Source organism: Delphinapterus leucas, chromosome 13 (assembly GCF_059928025.1).
Source record: "Delphinapterus leucas isolate spDelLeu-1000000601 "Yukka" chromosome 13, BTC_Dleu_Yukka2, whole genome shotgun sequence".
Taxonomy (NCBI): domain Eukaryota; kingdom Metazoa; phylum Chordata; class Mammalia; order Artiodactyla; family Monodontidae; genus Delphinapterus; species Delphinapterus leucas.
Window position 1 is genome coordinate 74,723,412 of NC_143141.1, and position 22,213 is coordinate 74,745,624.

The 22,213-nt window shown below is 39.3% G+C and overlaps 1 protein-coding gene across 10 annotated transcripts in view; it reads left to right on the plus strand.

The window, feature by feature from the left end:
• DTNB (dystrobrevin beta) overlaps window positions 1–22,213 on the plus strand; it is a 244,825-nt gene that overhangs the window by 150,357 nt on the left and 72,255 nt on the right. For all 10 annotated transcript variants that reach the window (XR_016395508.1, XM_022574276.3, XM_022574279.3 and 7 more), the window contains exon 10: window positions 20,346–20,423. Coding sequence is in view for 9 of the 10 variants with exons in the window: in XM_022574276.3 (XP_022429984.1) it covers window positions 20,346–20,423 (78 nt within the window). In the remaining variant the exon portion in view is untranslated. The remainder of the gene's footprint in view (window positions 1–20,345; window positions 20,424–22,213) is intronic.

Sequence of the window (22,213 nt, forward strand, 5' to 3'; positions counted from 1 at the left end):
TTTCCACTCTCCACTGCCCCTTCTTCCCCTTTGATGCATTTTTATTATAAACTGAAGGCATTTCAATCTCTGGTATTCTGTAGTTCATTTTTTTTTCCCCCTGAAATTAATTTCACCCGTTGTTGTTCACATTGCCCTTCATATTCGGTGCTTTCATCCCTCTTGTATATCCTTACAATATAAGTTTGTAGCCTTGAAAGATGTTATCCCACCACTATTTTGTTTTTATTATATTTCTGCTATGTCATATGAATCTACTCTTATTTTCTGCTAAGCATTCGAACACATGCATTCATTTCATTCTGTAGAATTGTATTATTGATATCAAAGTGTTTATGTTAACTAGCTAGTGGTCTGATTTGTTGGCTTGCCTTTTCTTGCCTCTTCATTTATCTCAAATGATAAGAGTTCTTTCCCAGTTCTGACGACACTTAGGTTGTTAGTCTGGCTTCCATTTTGACTTACTCTGTTTTTAGTGTAAATAGTTGTGTATCTTTTACCATTTTGTCTTACTTTTGCTTTACTGTGGCAGAAAAGTTCAGGGCCTGCATTTGAATGGAGTAGCATATTTGCCCAGAACACTTAGGAAGTGTAAAGAAGTCGTGAAAATTAAGGTGGACTAGGAGACCTGGGCTGTAGTGTCTGGGTAGTGACTGTGGAGAGAAAGATGTTTGTTCTGACTTGGGAGATGAGTAGAGAATTGATGATGAGGGGCAGAATGGTAGCATGAGACCTGTGCTTAGGAAAGTAATTTTAACCATAAGAAATCAGACGACCGGGCTTCCCTGGTGGCGCAGTGGTTGAGAGTCCGCCTGCCGATGCAGGGGACACGGGTTCGTGCCCCGGTCCGGGAGGATCCCACATGCCGCGGAGCGGCTGGGCCCGTGAGCCATGGCCGCTGAGCTTGCGCGTCCGGAGCCTGTGCTCCACAAAGGAAGAGGCCACAACAGTGAGAGGCCCGCGTAGCGCAAAAAAAAAAAAAAAACAAAAACGAAATCAGATGAGCAATAGCTTAAAGGTTCTCTGGACACCAGTGGACTAATAGAAAACCTTTACGGTATTTAAGTTACACCAACCAAATGCATGCTGAAAGGTGATGATGCCAGTGGAGATGGTGGAGACCAGGAGCAGATAGATTTAAGAGCTCTCGAGCAGATGAAATAGAAAAGAGGCCGCAGGATGACTCTGAGTGTCAGGGACATTCTCCTCAGGTGATTGTCCTGCTAGAGGTGTCCCTGAAAGCCCACCTACTCAACAGCTCACACTGTATAGCCCTTCTCTTTTAGTTGCCCTCTGATGATATGCCTTTATGGAGTAAGGAGCTCTTTGCATCTAAGGTAGATGCAAAGGTAGGTAGGTAGACACCATGGTTCTATTTTTTTCATTCTGCTTGTGTTTCCATTAACTCCTCTTCAACAAAACAAAAAAGTCAAGGCTTGCTAGTTCTTCCTAGCTCCCAATTGCTACCTACCTGGATGGCTTGGCAGAGTTCTGCCAGCTGCTTTCTTATCAAGAGGTTGGCAATTAGGAGAGGCCCTAAGAAAGGAGGTAAGGGGGTGCTCCTGAATATCCCCATCAGAATGGAATTGCAGACTGTGTTAATTAGGTCACTGATTTGCCGCAGAACTTGGATTCTGTCGCAGGAGGGTGTGTTTCACGTTTAAGCTTCTAAGGATTGGTGCCTACTCTGTGTGCTGCATCTGCCTTCCTGTCATTGGCTGCATTCGACTGCTTGATGGACTCGCTGACGGAGTGCAGACGTGTGCTTGCCTTCTAATGAATTGTTTTCTTGTACCTGCTTTTTCCCAAAATGCTCTGTGGGATATACTACCTTGTAGAGAAGATTCTTCATCATGTGATCGTTCTGTTTCCTTAGAGACAACAGCAGTGTAATAATGCATTAGATGCCAGATGCATAGAGAAAGAAGAAGCGTTTGCTACAGAATGTGAAGGTTTGATAGCTTTTCCTTGCCTTTATGTTTCTGCTGCTTGAGCTGCTGGGCTGATGATGACTGTGTTTATTTTTGGCAGGATGCTAGAGCCTCTGGAACTTCCCATCCAGTTATTATAAAGAAGGGAAGCCCATTGTATCTATTCTTGGTTAATTGGTTAATTTTAAAAATATACAAGAGTCAGCTTGTCTCCTATAATATGTTTGTTTCCATTTCTGAAGACAGGTTTCAGGAATAACCGTATGAACAGATCAGGAAATGACATTGCATCATGTATTTCATTGACCTCTCTGTGAGCAGAAACTTGATAAAGTATTTAACTTGTCCTCTTTTCTCATCTTTCTAGACATATAGGAGTTGACGTCTGTAAAGTATTCACAACTTCCTCTCTAAGTTTAATGAACAAGGAGAACAACGAAGGAAAGATTCAGGGATTCATTGTGGAAAGGTTTTTAAAATAAAACAGTACATTTCTGACGATTTAATTATCTCTTTCATAGGACCCTTTGCCTACTTTTTCAGTGTAATCGTATTAAACTGAGCAATACTACTAAATAATTTGCTAATTATTGCCTCATTTTACAATTCTATCCTTTTCCAGAGCTAGAGCAAGATACCTGGCTTCCTCTGGGTGTCTCTAGATGCTATCTAGTGGTGAAAATTCTGTATAAGAATGTGTTTGTGGTAAACCTTTCCTTCCCTGAGAAATATTTCATTCTAAGTCTTATACCACAAATGGCTATGCTGAACTACTAGAAATAGGAGTTGAGGCATGTGTGTTTGTTGATAGGTCTTTTTTACATCAATGGATTAGTTGCAATGTATTTAGAAGTTGGTTTTGGAAATCTTAAATCTTTTTTTTCGGTTAATTAATTGTCAGTGACCAATAAAGTAAAATGTACTTTCCTAAAAGTCAGAGAAACCTCATTATAAATATATAATATTGTATTTTGCTACATTTACAATACCATATGGTTATTTTTTAATGGTTTTCCCAAAGGCAGTTTCATTGGCTTGTTTAAGCTCTTTGCTTTGTCAGATAACCATAGAACCTCGTGGAGTGACGGGAGATGGTTGGTCTGGTACATAGACGTTAATAAAGAGCAAAACATCGCACTACTCGTGAAGGATAAAAGTGAGCTGCGCTTGTCCTAACTGTTTCCTAGAGGCAGGCAGGGTGCTTTTAGAGAGAGTAATAGAGGGAATTCCTTGGTGGTCCAGTGGTTAGGACTCGGCGCTCTCACTGCCAGGGCCCCGGGTTCGATCCCAGGTCGGGGAACTAAAATCCCACAAGCCGTGCAGCGGGGCCCAAAAAAAAAAAAGAATCCTAGAGATTAAGGAGATCTTAGAATCTAACCTCCTTAATATTTCACCAGAGCTACAGTGTGCCATTATTATAGATCATTATAAGTCCATGTTTCCTCTTCATTATAATGGAATAATTAGATAAACTGACTTTCATATTAGATCATATATTGTTTCAATGTGGAGGTCTGTGAATAGGTTTATAGGCTACCAAATTTTGGAGGGTAATAACTAAGAAGAGAGAAACAAATACCACCTTCATCCTAAAGCAGTGTCATCTGGGCTTATCACCCCAAGCGGAGATTCAGGAGTGCCTGGACCCCAGACTCGGTCATTTGACACTTTTCCTTCAATAAAACTTAATCCTTAAGTAAGTGAATGTTTTCCATTGATTTGCTCTTCAGTCTTTTTTCTGGGAGTATTACCCACTTCTTTGGAGAAGTGGTGCTCTCTCAGTCCTAACTGTGTTGTTCTAAGAGGACAGCTAATCAAAGTATTGGGCCCTCTGTCTACCAGAGGGGGTAGATGACTCAAGCTAGGTCATCTTGAGTCTTTTCTGGGAATCTCAAATTGGAATGAGGGAAGAGATTTTGTTCACCAAGGGTGAAGTTACCAGAAGTGAGGCAGAAGTTGTTTCTTGTTAAGCATAAAAAGCTGTGAGATCTGTATAGACTCTGATTCAAAATGAGGTCTCAGCAAAGATAACAATGAGTGTCCTCATGACATTCCAGTGTCCTGGAAGCCCCCACCCTTCATGAAGTTTAGTTATGAATTTAGTTATCATTTAGTTATGATACTTAGTAAATTCATCTTTTTTTTTTTTTTAAGATACTTCAAGTTAGATTTGAAGCCAGTGGTCCTGAACTAGGGCTGTGTTTCTTAAAGATGAGAATTTATTCTTCCCTGAGAACTCTAATCTGAAAAATTCATTTGGACAATACAGAGATGCCTGGGTTAGGATGGTGAATGTGTGGATTTGATCTATTCAATGTCATTAGAACCAGATAAAAGTGGTTTCCAATGCTGGTCCTGCCACTTACTAGTTTTGTGACCTTAAGCATGTTAATAATCCCCTTTAACCTTTATTTCTTTGTTTGTAAAATAAGAATACCATCATGAGTAGTAGCAAGAATTCTGGTAATGGATCTGAGGACCTAGCTGAGGGCTGATGCAGAGCTCATACTCAGCAAATGTTTGAGGTGCATTACCCCTTTCCTCCCAGCCCTCTGCAGTGTTCTAAAAGGAAATATATGCACATACACAGCAAATCTTGTAACTGTTAACTTCATGGCATTTTTTATATTGTTTTCCTGTACTGGTCTGTGGTTAACTATTTGAAATAATTAAGTTGTCTTTGTTAGAAATGATTTTACACATTTTTTATTGTGAATGATAATTATCAGTTAGATTTGACCTAAAAATTGTAATATGTTAAGCTAAAGCTTAAACACCTATTGTGAAGACTAAGTATGAAGACTAATTGGAATATAAACTTCTTGTGGGCAGGAACAGTCTTCAACTTGTTTTTGTTTTTTCTCAAAGCCCCTAATAGTGCCAGGCATGAATAAACCATGGATTTTTGTTTGTTTGTATATTGGTAAGACCCTTGTTTATTTAAATGGAATTTGTAGTAATCAGAAGGACTTTATGGAGATACTGAAATTTCTGGAGCCATTTCTCTCATAAAAAAAAAATGAGAGAGAGTGTAACCTTGGCAAGTCTATGAAGAAAGACATTCCAGGATAGATACCTAGGAGAAGCTTTGAAAGCAGGGGCTTAGAAGAAGTGAATGAACAACTTGCTTGAAAGATGTGGAAGACCTGAGTTTTGACAGATAAAAGAATGAAGTAGTCACAGTGTGGGTTTTAAATTTGTCTTAAAGTACGGTGAAATCTGCCACATAAACTTAATGAGGAGAAAAGTATGAACAAAGTGAGTCGGGAAGATAATTTCAGAAACAACACAAGTATCTAGGATTGAAGGTGAAATAACTGGCTAAAAAAATTGTAATAAGTTATTAAATGTACTTAACTAAAATGGTTAAGTACCTCATATATAAAGCATTGTTGTGGGGAATACAAAAAAGTAATCAAGTAAATGAAAGCATATGGCATAATAAAATCTTTTTTCCTTGCACATTAACAGTAATAAACAGTCCAAAAAGTCTGATAAAAAGTCCCCACGTGCATGATTGGCAGATAACTGTCAAGGTAAAAGAGAATTGCAGGGCTGTAACCATAACCTCTACAGCTAAAAAAATATTCTGGGAGGAGGAGCAACACAATGAGCTAATGCTTTTAAAAGTATAGGGTAGGGATAAGTATCTGTCTATATGGGTGACTTCCTACAGAAGAGGTACACCAAAGGGCCTACAGAGAAGTGACAGGTGCCCGAGATCTCACTGGTCCTCTCAGGCTTCAGACTTGGCTTTGTTCATGTACCCCTTTATTCACTCACAGTTTTTAAGTAGAAACTTTGCTTAAACAACAATATTGTACTTTCACATCCTTGGTTAGAAAGGTCATATCCAGAAACTGTTTTCCCCTAAGTTGATCTAAGTCAACTTAGAAAGTCAAAAACAAGTAATCACACTCAGTATTGGTCCTGAGCCCAGCGTTCAACATCTTTTTAAGTCAACGGTCTGGCTGACATAATAATTTCCTCATCAAATGTATGTATTTTGTTAGGCTGAGATGAGGATTCCAAAAGATCTTTGAAATTAAGACTAGATTTGAAAGTCATTTTAATAAATTAGAGGTATGTTTTTCAAGGGAACAGTTCATACTAGCTTACCTTGTTTCCCCTGGGACAGTCTAGAGGTGGTTAAAAATGCAACCAAATGGTTTGAGTTCAGAGAGGCATATGTAATACAGAGTTCTGTTGAGGTGACAGGGGAAAGAATAAATCACCCAAAATCATACCCTGGGGTTATTATTGTTTCATCTTCCTATAGAAACAACTTTACAAGAGCTGATGCTCACATCATGCTGTTGCTTTTAATTTATAGACCAAACAGTCTTAAGTAAGTTTTTCTAAAAATGCAACAGAGGTAGTAGAGACACTATACCATAATGATTAAGAATACAGACCCAAGAGCCACGCTGCCTTGGTTCAAATCCTACTTCTGCCACACGTCTTGACTGTGACCTAAGGTGCATTACTTCTCTCCGTGCCTTATTGTCTCCATTTGTAAAATAAAGTTAATAATAGGATCTGCCCCCTTGGTGGTTGTGAGGTTTATATGAGTGAATCCATGCACAATGTTAGAACTGAGTCTGGCATGTATTAAGCGCTCAATAAGTATTATTATTGTTGTAAAAGACACTCTCTACTCTGTTGATTCCATTACTAAGTCACAGATGAAAACTAGCCATGGCTACAAACATTCCAAACATGCCTACCAAATATAACAACTAATAATGCTAATTCCATTCTCGGAGAAGAGTCTCACCAAAGCTAAATATAACAGAAAGGTTACTTCTTACACACTCTCCACACGACGTGGTGCTGACTCATAATCCAGTATTTCCTGAAAACCTAATCCGTGTTCGTACCACGCTAGCTACTCAAAATACAATGATAAAAAAAGCACACAAGTTTCCTGCAGTTTAGTAGAGGAGATAATGTAGACAGATCTAAAATATTTTCTTTCTTTTTTGGGGATGTGGTGGTAGGGATGTTGGGGGGCTGTGGAATTTTGGACCTACTCAAAACATCTAACAGGTCTTTCTTCTACTAATAGCCTCAAAGTTCTAAGTTTGTAAAACACCTTCCTTCTCAGTTTGCTTTCTTTTTTTTTTTTTTTTTTTTTTTTTTTTTTTTTTTTTTTTTTTTGCGGTACGCAGGCCTCTCACTTTTGTGTCCTCTCCCGTTGCGGAGCGCAGGCTCAGCGGCCATGGCTCACGGGCCTAGCCGCTCCGCGGCATGTGGGATCCTCCCAGACCGGGGCACAAACCCGTGTCCCCCTGCATCGGCAGGCGGACTCGCAGCCACTGCGCCACCAGGGAAGCCCTCAGTTTGCTTTCTTAGTGATAACAGAAACAGTACAGGCTCACTTTAGAAAATTTGACTCAGTGACTCAGTGGTATAACAAGGTTTTTTTTTCTGTTTTAACTATTAAGCATGTTTTTTCTCTGAAAATCAGGAAAAAATTAAAACTTGAAAAATTGGAGGAGTACAGTAAAGTATAAGTAAGCAAGAAAAATAATTCCCGTAATTCCACTTTTCTTAAATTTTGACATATTTCCTTCAGATATTTTGCTTTACACTTATTATATTGTTTAGGTGAGACCATGCTGTGTGTATGTATAAATAATTTTATTTTATAGGGTTGTTGTGAAGATAAAATAATATATTTAAAGCCCTAAACACTGTGTCTAATAGCTATATATCAAACATTCAGTAATTGTTAGCTAGTATGACAGTTATCTTGCCCTTCTTTTTATTTCTTTCATGATAAGCTATTTCTCATGTAATTAGAAAGCTATTTCTCATGTAATTAGAAAACTCTTTGTAAGCATTATCTTTTAATGACAGCATAATAAGCTATATTTATTGATGTACTGTGGTTTACTTTTCCTTTCCCTCATATTTGAATATTTTAGGTTTCTTCCAGAATTATTCTATTGTAAATAATGTTTTCCTAAATATTTTAAAATGTAAAATTGTCTTTACATTTCTGATTAATTCCTTAGAATATATCCCTAGAAAGGGAATTAGTGAGTCAAAATACTTGAACTTTTTAAAAGATCTTTGATGGACATATTGTCAAATTGCTTTCTAGAAATTTTGCTTAACTTTGTACTTTCACTCTTTCTTACCTAATAGACAGTTAACAGCCTGTGTCATAAAATCCTCTCCAGCCTTAAAATTACCTTAAACTTAAAAAATATCATTGTTATTTTTTATAAGGGAAAATGGTCTATAATTTTAACAAATTTCTTTGCTTTTTCATAAAGTATTTTCAAATTGAATTATTTGTATTTCTTCTTTTTAAACGTGTATTTTCACTTTGACCTTTTTCTAATTGCAATCTTAATAGTTTTCTTATAAATTTGTATGAATCCCTTGTACATTAAGGCTGTTAATTCTTGCTGTGTCACATTTGTTGAAATAGTTCCCCAAATTTGTATTTTTCTTTCTTTTCTGATTTTTTTAAATCATTTGAATTAATTTGTCTCTTTCTTCCTAATTTTTCCATTGCTTTTGAGCTTAGAAAATCCTCTCTATCCATAGACTTATATGTTTTCTTGTGAGTTGTACAATTAAACATTTACATTTAGTTCTTTAACACACTGTAAATATATATTTTTCTTTATGGGGCGAGGTGATCTCAATATTTCCCCATAGCGTGTCACAGTTTTTCTTTTATTAAATACTTACTGCATTATATTATAATTATTTTTTCTGAATTTTTATTCTTCATAAAACTTCAGTTTTCATCCTTTTAATTTTTATCCCCAGCAGTTGGCACAGTACCTACCACTTTGTAGAGACACAACAAATATTTAATAAATGAAAGAAAGAAATACACAATTATATATAATCTGTCCTGAAAGATTTTAAAGGCATGATCAGTTATTCTTCATCTCTTCCTATCTTTAATAACCTTAAGAGAGATTCTGTAGTAATTCTAATTTCAAGTTAGTCTACATTCCAGAGCATCCACCAGAATGAATTGGAGTGGTCTGGTCATAAGAAAAATAATGCAAAAATGACTTGCACAGTAAGCTAAATTTTTACTTTCTAATAGGAGTTTTTCTTTTTAATAGATCTTTATTGGAGTATAATTGCTTCACAATACTGTGTTAGTTTCTGTTGTACAACAAAATGAATCAGCCATATGCATACACATGTCCCCATATCCCCTCCCTCTTGAGCCTCCCTCCCATCCTCCCTATCCCACCCCTCTAGGTCATTGCAAAGCACTGAGCTGACCTCCCTGTGCTATGCAGCTGCTTCCCACCAGCCAACTATTTTACATTTGGTAGTGTATATATGTCAATGCTACTCTCACTTGGCCCCAGCTTCCCCCTCCCCACACCGTGTCCTCAAGTCTATTCTCTTTGTCTACATCTTTATTCCTGCCCTGCCTCTAGGCTCATCAGTACCATTTTTTTTGATTGCATATATATGTGTTAGAATACGCTATTTGTGTTTCTCTTTCTGACTTACTTCACTCTGTATGACAGACTCTAGGTCCATCCACCTTACTACAAATAACTCAATTTCATTTCCTTTTATGGCTGAGTAATATTCCATTGTATACATGTGCCACATCTTCTTTATCCATTCATCGGTCAATGGACACTTAGGTTGCTTCCATGTCCTGGCTATTGTAAATAGTGCTGCAATGAACATTGTGGTACATGACTCATTTTGAATTTTGGTTTTCTCAGGATATATGCCCAGTAGTGGGATTGCTGGGTCATATGATAGTTCTATTTTTTGTTTTTTAGGGAGGCTCCAAACTGTTTTCCATAGTGGTTGTATCAATTTACATTCCCACCAATAGTGCAGGAGGGTTCCCTTTTCACCACACCCTTTCCAGCATTTATTGTTTCTAGATTTTTTGATAATAGCCATTCTGACTGGTGTGAGGTGATACCTCACTGCAGTTTTGATTTGCATTTCTCTAATAATTAGTGATGTTGAGCATCTTTTCTTGTGCCTCTTGGCCATCTGTATGTCTTCCTTGGTGAAATGTCTATTTAGGTCTTCCGCCCATTTTTTAATTGGATTGTTTGTTTTTTTGACATTGAGCTCCATGAGCTATTTGTATATTTTGGAGATGAATCCTTTGTCTGTTGTTTTATTTGCAAATATTTTCTCCCATTCTGAGGTTGTCTTTTTGTCTTGTTTATGGTTTCCTTTACTGTGCCAAAGCTTTTAAGTTTAATTAAGCCCCAATTGTTTATTTTTATTTCCATTACTCTAGGAGATGGGTCAAAAAAGACCTTACTGTGGTGTATGTCAAAGAGTGTTCTTCCTACGTTTTCCTCTAAGAGTCTTATAGTGTCTGGTCTTACATTTAGGTCTTTAGTCCATTTGGAGTTTGTTTTTGTGTATGGTGTTAGGTGGTGTTCTAATTTCATTCTTTTACATGTAGCTGTCCAGTTTTCCCAGCACCACTTACTAAAGAGTCTGTCCTCTCTCCATTGAATGTTCTTGCCTCCCTTGTTGTAAATTAGGTGACCATATGTGCGTGGGTTTATCTCTGGGCATTCTATCCTGTACCATTGATATGTATTTCTGTTTTTGTGCCAGTACCATACTATCTTTATTACTATAGCTTTGTGGTATAAGTTGAAGTCAGGGAGCCTGATTCCTCCAACTCCATTTTTCTTTCTCAAGATTGCTTTGGCTATTCGGGGTCTTTTGTGTTTCCATACGAATTGTGAAATTTTTTGTTCTAATTCTGGGAAGGATGCCATCGGTAGTTTGATAGGGATTGCATAGAATCTGTAGATTGCTTTGGGTAATATAGTCATTTTCACAATGTTGATTCTTCCAATGCAAGAACATGGTATATTTCTCCATCTGTTTATGTCATCTTTGATTTCTTTCATCAGTGTTTTATACTTTTCTGAGTACAAGTCTTTCACCTCCTTAGGCTGGTTTATTCCTAGGTATTTTTGTTGTTGTTGTTGCGATGGTAAATGGGATTGTTTCCTTAATTTCTCTTTCTGATTTTTCGTTATTGGTGTATAGGAGTGCCAGAGATTTCTGTGCATTAATTTTGTATCCTGCAACCTTACCAAATTCATTGATTAGTTCTAGTAGTTTTCTGGTGACATATTTAGGATTTTCTATGTATAGTTATCATGTCATCCGCAAACAGTGACAGTTGTACTTCTTTTCCAATTTGTATTCCTTTTATTTCTTTTTGTTCTCTGATTGCCGTGGCTAGGACTTCCAAACCTATGTTGCATAAGAGTGGTGAGAGTGGACATCCTTGTCTTGTTCCTGATCTTAGTGGAAATGCTTTCAGTTTTTCACCATTGAGTATGATGCTCACGGTGGGTTTGTCATATATGGCCTTTATTATGTTGAGGTGGGTTCCTTCTATGCCCATTTTCTGTAGAGTTTTTATCATAAATGGGTGTTGAATTTTGTCAAAAGCTTTTTCTGCAGCTATTGAGAGGATCATATAGTTTTTATTCCTTAATTTGTTAATATGGTGTATCACATTAATTGATTTGCGTATATTGAAGAATCCTTGCATCCCTGAGATAAATCCCACTTGATCATGGTGTATGATCCTTTTAACGTGTTGTTGGATTCTGTTTGCTAGTATTTTGTTCAGGATTTTTGCATCTATGTTCATCAGTGATATTGGTCTATAATTTTCTTCTTTTGTGATGTCTTTTTCTGGTTTTGGTATCAGGGTAATGGTGTCTTCGTAGAATGAATATGGGCGTGTTCCTCCCTCTGCAATTTTTTGGAAGAGTTTGAGAAGTGTCAGTGTTAGCTCTTCTCTAAATGTTTGATAGAATTCGCCTGTCAATCCATCTGGTCCTGTGCTTTTGTTTGTTGGAAGATTTTTAATTACTGTTTCAATTTCATTACCTGTGTTAGGTCTGTTTATGTTTTCTAATTCTTCCTGGTTCAGTCTTAGAAAATTGTACCTTTCCAAGAACTTGTCCATTTCTTCATGGTTGTCCATTTTATTGGCATATACTTGTTTCTAGTAGTCCCTTATAATCCTTTGTACTTCTGCAGTGTCAGTTGTGATTCCTCCTTTTTCATTTCTAATTTTATTGATTTGCATCCTCTCCCTTTTTTCTTGATGAGCCTAAGGGTTTATCAGTTTTATTTTGTTTATCTTCTCAAAGAACCAGCTTTTAGTTTTACTGATCTTTGCTATGGTTTTCTTTATTTCTATTTTATTTATTTCTGCTCTGATTTTTATGATTTATTTCCTTTTACTGACTTTGGGTTTTCTTTGTTCTTCTTTCTCCAGTTGTTTTAAGTGTATGGGGCAGATTGTTTATTTGAGATTTTTCTAGTTTCTTGAGGTGAGATTGACTTGCTATGAACTTCCCTCTTAGAACTGCTTTTGCTGCATCTCATAGGTTTTGGGTTGTTGTGTTTCCATTGTCATTTGTTTCTATGTATTTTTAAAATTTCTTCTTTGATTTCTTCAGTGATCTCTTGTTTATTTAGTAGCACACTGTTTAGCCTCCGTGTATTTGTGTTTTTTACATTTTTTTCCCCCTGTAATGGATTTCCAATCTCATAGCGTTGTGGTCAGAAAAGACGCTTGATGCGATTTCAATTTTCTTAAATTTTCCGAGGCTTGGTTTGTGACCCAAGATGTGATCTGTCTTGGAAAATGTTCCATGTGCACTTAAGAAGAAAGTGTATTCTGCCACTTTTGGGTGGAATGTTCTATAAATATCAATTAAATCTATCTGGTCTATTGTGTCATTTAAAGCTTGTGTTTCCTTATTTATTTTCTGTTTGGGTGATCTGTCCATTGGTGTTAGTGGCATGTTAAAGTCCCCTACTATTATTGTGTTACTATCAATTTCTCCTTTCATGGTTGTTAGCATTTGCCTTATGTATTGAGGTGCTCCTATGTTGGGTGCATAAACATTTATAATTGTTATATCTTCTTCTTGGATTGATCCTTCGATCATTATGTAGTATCCTTCTTTGTCTCTTGTGATAGTCTTTATTTTAAAGTCTATTTTATCGGATATGAGTATTGCTACTCCAGCTTTCTTTTGATTTCCATTTGCATGGAATATCTTTTTCCATCCCTTCACCTCCAGTCTGTATATGTCGCAAGGTCTGAAGTGGCTCTCTTGTAGACAGCATATATATGGGTCTTGTTTTTGTATCCATTCAGCCAGTCTGTGTCTTTGGTTGGGGCATTTAATCCATTTACATTCAAGGTTATTATTGATATGTATGTTCCTATTACCATTTTCTTAATTGTTTTGGGTTTGTTTTTGTGGGTCTTTTCTTCTCTGGTGTTTCTCACCTAGAGAAGTTTCTTTAGCATTTGTTGTAAAGCTGGTTTGGTGGTGTTGAATTCTCTTAGCTTTTGCTTATCTGAAAAGCTTTTGATTTCTCCATTGAATCTGAATGAGATCCTTGCTGGGTAGAGAAGTCTTGGTTGTAGGCTTTTCTCTTTCATCACTTTAAGTATATCCTGTCACTCCCCTCTGGCCTGCAGAGTTTCTGCTGAAAAATCAGCTGATAACCTTATGGGGATTCCTTTATATGTTATTTTTTGTTTTTCCCTTGCTGATTTTAATATTTTTTTCTTTGAATTTAATTTTTGTTAGTTTGATTAATATGTGTCTTGGTGTGTTTTTCCTAGGGTTTATCCTGTATGGGACTCTCTGTGCTTCCTGGACTTGGGTGACTATCTCCTTTCCCATGTTAGGGAAGTTTTCCACCATAATCTCTTCAAATGTTTTCTCAGACCCTTTCCTTTTCTCTTCTTCTTCTGGGACCGCTGTAACTTGAATGTTCGTGCATTTAGTGTTGTCCCATAGGTCTCTAAGATTGTCTTCAGGGGCTTCCCTGGTGGCGCAGTGGTTGGGAGTCCACCTGCTAATGCAGGGGACGCGGGTTTGTGCCCTGGTCCAGGAGGATCCCACATGCCGCGGGGCGGCTGGGCCCGTGGCTTATGGCCGCTGGGCCTGCACGTCCAGGGCCTGTGCTCCGCAATGGGAGAGGCCACAGTGGTGAGAGGCCTATGTACCGCAAAAAAAAAAAAGATTGTCTTCAATTCTTTTTTCTTTATTCTGCTCCTTGGCAGTTATTTCCACCATTTTTTCTTCTAGCTCACTTATTCGTTCTTCTGCCTCAGTTTTTCTGTTATTGATTCCTTCTGGTGTATTTTTCATTTCAGTTATTTTGTTGTTCATCTCTGTTTGTTTGTTCTTCTAGATCTTTGTTAAACATTTCTTGTATTTTCTCAATCCATGCCTCCATTGTATTTCCAAGATTCTGGATCATCTTTACTATCATTACTCTGAATTCTTTTTCAGGTGGATTGCCTATTTCCTCTTCATTTATTTGGTCTTGTTGGTTTTTACCCTGCTCCTTCATATGTGGCATATTTTTTTGCCGTCTCTCTCTCTTTTTTTTTTTTTTCTTTATGAGTGGGATTGTGTTCCTGTCATACTGGTTGTTTGGCCTGAGGCTTCCAGCACTGGAGTTTGTAGGCTGTTGGGTAGAGTTGGGTCTTGGTGCTGAAATGAGGACATCCATGAGCCCTCACTCTGGTGAATATTACCTGCGGTCTGAGGTTCTCTGTTAGTCCACTGGTTCCGACACGGAGCTCCCACCGCAGGAGCTTTGGCCCGACCCCCGGCTCATGAACCAAGATCCCGCAAGCCACATGGGGTGGCAAAAAAAGGAAAGAACAATAACAAAGTAAAAAATAAAATTAGACTAGAAAACTAACAGATATGTTAGTTTTAAAAATAAAAATATAGATGAATCAACAATCGGAAGGTACAACAGTACCATAATAGCAAAGAAGAGGACGAGGGAAAAGAGAAAACAAAAAACGGGGAAAAGACCTTGGCTGTGGAGGGCGAGGCCTGAGCAAGGGCGAGGTTTGGGGCCTATGCTTAGAACCTACAGGGCTGGAAAAGGCCCTAGGGGCTATGGGGGGTGGGGCTTAGGCTCTAGGAACAGAAGGGGCCCAGGTGTGCCCCCCAACCCTGGTCTCAGAGGGCAGGGGACCTCACCTGGGAGCCCAGCAGGCTTCCTGGGCTTGAGTGGGTGGGGCAAACACCCTCCTCTCCTCTCCAGCTCTTCCTGTCTTGGAGGGCCCCTGCCAACTGCTTCTCCTGTTCTCCCCTTGGCCTTCTTCCTATGCCCCCAGGATCAATGCAGGGGGGGTGGGGGGACCTTGGAGAGCAGAGGACCATCCTGGGAGCTCAGCAGGCTCCCCGGGCCTAGTGGGTGGGGCAAACGCCCTCTACTCCTCTCCCCCTCCTCCCAGAGGACCCCTCCCTCCTGCCTCTCCTGATCTCCCCAGCCTTCCTCCTATGCCCTCAGGACTCACGGGGCCTGGAGGGAGCTTTGGAGGGCAGGGGACCAGCCTGGGAGCTTAGCAGGCTCCCTGGGCCCGAGTGGGCGGAGCAGTCACCCTCTGCTCCTCTCCCACTCCTCTCGGAGGGCCCCTCCTGCCTGCCTCTTCTGATCTCCCCAGCCTCCCTCCTACGTCCCCAGGACCAATGTGGCCGGGGATGGGGGGATGGGGGTTGGGCCTTGGAGGGCAGGGGACTGGACTGGGAGCTCAGCAGGCCCCCCCAGGCCCAGTGGGCCGGATGATTGCCCTCCGCTTCTCCCGGACTGGCCCTCCCGCCTGCCTCTTCTGATCTCCCTGGCCTCAGGGGCGCTGATCCTGTTTGACCACTACTTCTCCTCCCTACTCTGTTCCCCAAAGTCCTACCAGTTCACTTGGGGATTCCTCCAGTCTCCTTGGGTGTCAGGGTTTTCCACCAGCAGCCGACAGGCGCCCTAGTTGTGGGGAGACTCTAACTCGGTGTCTTCCCACACTGCCATCTTGACTCTGCCCTTCTAATAGGAGTTTTGTCTTAACTAGTAACCAGAAGCTCTATACCTATTATCTAAGCCACCCTATTACTGGGTATTTTCCCAAACTTATCCTGCTCCACCTAAAAAAAGTAAATTAAAATCCATCTTTATAATGATCAGAGTATTCAAATGAACAGCTACAATTTAAATGATGACACTCAAATATTTTCAAACTTGACATCTCACCTGGGTTCCATTCTCTTATTTCCAACTACTTGGAAGCAGGTAAGATATCATTTACCTGTGCTTACCAACGCCACTTCAGATTCAGCGACTTCACAACTGAAATCACTTCACCCTTAACCTTCCTACTCATTCTCTCTACTCCCACCAGTCCAACACCAAATCCTGTTTCCTACTCTTGTGTTCCCTACTTTGGATATGTTATCACTATCTACCCAGTAGTCGAGGTAAAAATCTCAGTTATTCTTTATTCACTAACCGTGTGTACTTAATCTGTCACTACATCTTATCCATATTACCTGCACAGTGTTTTCCCTTTTGTCTGTTCCCTATCTTAACTACCACTGTCCACCCTCATAATCACTGATATGGACAATTGCCATAACCTCTTCATTGAAGTCCCAGCTTCCATTCCCTCCTCCTTCCAAACCTCTCCACATAAATGTTTTTTAAATGGGGATGTACATTAAAAAGAATCCTCTTGCCCCTAGAGATTCAGATTCACTAAATTGAGGGTAGCGCTTGGATATCTCATTATATAAAAAACTTCCCAGATGATTCCAGTGCACACCTGGATTAAAACCAATATTTTACAAGCTTCTGGGGTTATCATTTCAAAAGCCTGCTATAGTCACATCATCCTTTGGCTTAAAAAGTTCTAATGCTTCCCCCACTGCCTACAGTATAAAGTCCAAACTTCGCTTGTGATAGAACAGGTGTCATTCACATCCGGGCCCTCATCTCCCTTTCCGGATGCATTTTCAACTACTCCCCTCCCAAGGCCTTTGAGTCTAGCCAAATAAGTGACACCCAAATATGCCATGTACTTTTGGATTTTTGTGCCTTTTTCCATACCATTTCTTCTAAGTTGCCCTTAACTTTTTTCTATATCTGGAAAACTCTCTCCTCAATGTCACTTACACCTGACTATACCCCTTTTTCTTCCAGGCAGGAGTAACAGCTCTGCATCTGTGACTCCACAACACTTTGTGTATACTTGTGTTGCTACTCTCATTACTTTGGATTGTGATGATTTGTTTACATACATATAGTCAGATTACTAAGATAGAGATAGTCCTACTTATCTTGTATGAGTAGGCACCCAGGAGGCATGCCTCTTTCCTTCTGATTAAGAATTAACAAATTCTCTTGGGAATTCCCTGGCGGTCCAGTGGTTAGGAATTCTCTTGGGAACTCCCTGGCGGTCCAGCGCTTTTCACTGTCAATGGCTCAGGTTCAATCCCTGGTCAGGGAGCTAAGATCCCACAAGCCTCACGGCACCGCCAAAAATACGAAAGAAAAAAAAAATTAGCAAATTCTAAAAAATATATTAAAAAAAAGAACAAATTCTGTCTTCTTTTTATACCCACCTTTTCTAACTAGCAAATTACCTTCTATCTAGATCATTCATCTGTTTCTATCTCCTCATCCAAAAAATGGGCCTGTCTTATTAACAAAAGGAACCTCTCAAATCTCTGTACCAAGTGATGGTTGGTGATCACTTGGGTATCATGGGACTCATTAGTGTCTAAAAATACCTTGCTGAGATCTTCACCAATGGAAGATATAGAACATCTGGTAACATGTTCAAGGTATTCAGCAGGTTTTGAATGTTAAAGATCAACAAAACTGATGTGGTGAGTTGTGTCAATTCTCCTGCTTCGTAAGTTTCTGTAACTGGTACCATTAATGTCTGCTTCACACCTAGAAGCATTCTTTTTTTTTCTTAAGCCAGAAGTCATTTTTGGTGTATTACATCTCCTAAGACCACATCTAAGCTATTGGCTTTCACAGTGAATTGTGGGCCTAGTGGTAGAATCTGCAGGAAGGACCCGCTTTGAGTTTTCAGATGCCTCTTTCATCTTGGACTATAAACACATACCTATTTCCCTAACAGAACATTAGGAGTTCAGAAATGGTATGAAATTTGGGTGCAGTTATGATTAGTTTACAACTTACAATGTAATCATTACTGTCTGGTTTTGAGTGTTAGAGAAGAGGCTTTGATATGTGTGCTGTAAGATGATAATTGATCATGATGTCTACCAAGAGATAGAGATAATTATTAAAGACTTCTGTGGCATCAGACCAAACAAAATGCTACAAATCATGGGATTTTATCACATGGATCCACGCTTAGGGAATTAAAAAACTTTTTTTTCCGATTGTCATTTTTCCTCGGAGAAAGTCAGAAAGGAAATTGAATGCAGTAGTATCTTCAATATTGAAATATACTGGGTAACTACATAAGTTCTGAAATCAACATGAATATGTCCTTATCTTGTTTTGGAAATGGGTTGCTAATAATAGTATATTAAAGAAGCAAAGGCCATTGTGTTTGCAGGACCGGAATGTTTCTGGTGCCTTCTGTATGAAAAGTTATGATGCTGCATTTGTTTCTTTCATAGGCATTGTCTCCTTGTTCCCTTTGGACAATGGATTTAAAAGAATCAGAGGCAAAAATATAAATTTAGGGCTAAAATGAAGCTAGTTTCTGTGTTCACTTCTGTTATTAATCAACCTAAAACGGTTGATTAATTGATTATATCTCAGCACAGCACTATCTTTAGGCTTGAAAGTTTGGAGGCAAAATTGGATAGCTGCCTGGAAAGTAGGTAATGAGATAAATAACATGGAATTTAATTCTAGCCTAGAAAGGCATATTTCAATTCTGAAAGTCTTAACTTTGTCACACAAAGGGAGGAATGTGTGACAATAAGCATACTGCTGTGGCTTAAAAATCAAGAGACCTAAATCGATTCCCTGCAAATTACTTCTCATCTTTGGTCCTCTCCATTAAATGAGAAATCATTAAAAATATTTCCCTACCCAGAAGTGAAGTTGGTTTTTTTAAAAAGGAGGGTAGAGATAGATAGATGTAGAGGTCGATCCATCCATCCATCCCTCTTAAACTTTAAGTACATTGGATCTACCTGAAAATTTTCCCTTGAGCCTGTGTTTGAATGGACTATGAAACCTGCAAAAACAATAAAGGTTCTGGCCCCTTAATGTTCACCAGAACTTGCTGAGTATAACCTCTAAAAAACAATTTCATAGTTAACTCAGCTCTTAGAGATAAGGAGGAACCAGGAGGTAGTTCCCAAACACTTAAATATGAGAAAAGGACTTTTCTGTTTCACTTTTCTGCTCTTGATGGACAGATTTCTCTGAAAACTACTTCTTTCAGTTTAGGAGAGGAAGTGAGAGATTTCCCAGGAGGAATATTTAGCAATAGTCATGTGGTTCCAAGCGCAAGACAGAAGCCCTTTGTAACTGAACCTGGTGGGGAAGGAGAGGGGCTGAAGAATGGCTGAAAGGCAGAATCACAGTTTCTTTTTGATAATTTTGGAGTTGTTCATTCAAGACTCTCACAAGAGGATGAAAGAGACCTTGAGTCCAGAAAACCAGCCGCTAAAGACAAGTTATCAAAAATGCTTACTTCAAATTTAAATTTGGATTAGTTTATGAAAGAAAACCTTCTAATCAGAGTACAGGTATGAACTCATTGTTAAGATTCTAGTAAAGGATTAATAAAAGAACTTAGTATTTAACAATTTAATTGTTTCGGTAAAAAGTATACAAACTAACTCTGAGGGAAGACAGTGAGCTCTAACCAAATCTCAGGAAAAACATGCATGTTGCTGTTGTGACCTTTGTGACACACCACAGGTGCCACACACCTAGCGATCCTGTAAACAACTGAAATGCAGAATGCAGATTCTTGTGTGCTAAAACTGTAAAACAAGAGCCACTGGAGTTATATCCCTGTAGCCGTGTGGGTACAGTTCGTTGCTCCTGTCCGGGTAGCACATGGCTCTGGGGTCCTTTGGCTTTGTGCGAGAGGACCTTCTTTTTTTTTTTTTTTAATTAATTAATTAATTAATTTATTTTGGGCTGTGTTGGGTCTTCATTTCTGTGCGAGGGTTTTCTCTAGTTGTGGCAAGCGGGAGCCACTCTTCATCGCGGTGCGCGGGCCTCTCACTATTGGGGCCTCTCTTGTTGCGGAGCACAGGCTCCAGACGCGCAGGCTCAGTAGTTGTGGCTCACGGGCCCACTTGCTCCGTGGCATGTGGGATCTTCCCAGACCAGGGCTCGAACCCATGTCCCCTGCATTAGCAGGCAGATTCTCAACCACTGCGCCACCAGGGAAGCCCGAGAGGGCCTTCTTGTTGAGTTTACTTAGGCTGAAAGTATCAATTTCTACCCCCACTCCCTATGGGTCCCACTGTGCTTATCAGGAACGATAGTTGGTCCTTTGCCCTCATCACTTTTTCATTTGTTTCCCCTAGTCTCACTGGTAATTATTAATATAATGTCAATGTCTTTTCTTTTCAGTCCTCCTCGCCCTCTGACGAATGTGAATGACACCATGGTGAGCCACATGTCCTCTGGGGCGCCCACTCCCACCAAGAGGTACGTGATGCTTGTGCGGCAGTTACCACTCACCGTTGGGTACTGGCCTCTGGCCTGGGAAGCAGAGCATTCCACAGGGCAGAAAGGACTGGATTTCCTCCCCTCCTTGGACTGTCTTTTTATATTATTTTCGACTTTTTATCTTCCTTTTTTTCCCTACTAACTTATAAATATAGCAACTGAAGGAGGCTGCTTTGGAGTGGTGCCTGAGGTGGAAGCTCTCCATTTGTGACAAGCAGTGAACATAGTGTCAAAGCAGATTAGGCATGTTTGAGCTCTTTTTTTTTAACATCAAACAATATTTTGATGAGCACGAATTTCAACAGTTTTGCATTAGAGTTCTTGAAGCATCAAAGATCATTTCTGCTTCCTGATTTGACTCTGTAAATTGAGCTAATTCCTTATATTCTAAATCATTCTACATAGAATTCATAAACATTTAAGCTGAAAAGCCTGAGTCCCTCTCTTAGTTATACAGGGAGTTTCCTTAGGGTCCTTCAAGGAACTAGAACAGTCTCCTCCTTTCTCCTCTTTATTTAGTTTACTCTTCTCCAGAATTCTCTTAGGCAGGACTTAAAAGATCTGTATGAAATGGTTTACTTTCTGTCTGATTTAAGCTGTTCCGTCACCAGAGCAATGCAGAAAGTCCCTCAAGGCACAACCAGTAAAGAATTCTTTCTAACAGTCATCACTCAAAAAAAACAAAAAAGCAAAACAAAAAAGAATGAAGACATTCCAACCCACTCCCCAAGTCCTTCCTGAAGAAAGCACTCTGTACTGCAAACCTGAAGAAAACCATACGTACCGATTGCTTTGGATCAAGTTAGCTATAGAAATGTTATTTACTTAATAATACTTTGACGTAATATATATAATATATAATACTTAAGATCAACTATGTTTGTTCCATTGGGTAAAACTCCTAGGGCAATATTTCCCGAACTTGAGTGATGAGAAGAATCACCCGGGTCACTTGCTAAACATACACATTTCTGAGATCACATCAGACCCAGTGGATCCTGAGATCCTGCGAAGCTACACTTTTAACAAGTATTCCAGGTGATTCTTATCATCAGGCAGATTTGGGAAATAGCCTTAGAAGCGAAGGAGTAAACTACAAGAATCCTCCATCCTGGAATAGAGGATTTAGGGACTTAACAAATGAGAGTGACTTGATAATACAGTGTTATCCACGTGGAGACTCAAGACCCTGACCAGGTGAGAGTACTTGTCCGCAGCCTTGTTGGGACACTACTAGCAGGACAGTAGCCGAGCCGCCTCTTTTGGGCAGAATTGAGTGGTATGAGCACCGTCTGTACTGAGCACAGACTTCTGAGCCAGACTGCATTTGAATCCTGGCTATCACCTGACCTTGAACAAGATTCTTATCTTTGTTGGTTTATCTGTAGAATGAGGAGAATAATAGTATCTGTGTTGTGGGGTTTATGTGAGAATGTAACATACTGTTGTCATTATTTAGGAAGTAAACTGTAATGAGAGAACAGGTGGGGAAGAGAGAATAATTTATGGCTAATGCCCTCTCAAGGAAGAACAGAGGCTTATGAAAGAGTACAAAGCAATTAAACCTCTTCCACCTGCCTAGATTTTACAACCACCCTTGCTGGCCTTAACTTTTTATGTTAAACACCCATAGCATTCAGACACAGACCTAGAATCTAAATGTCAACTCAGGAATGTTTCTGTTTCAAAACTAGGAAGACAAGGTAGGTTATTGAAAGAAGTCAGCTTGTAGGTTTTATGTTAGTTTTAGCAATGCCATGTATTAGGGT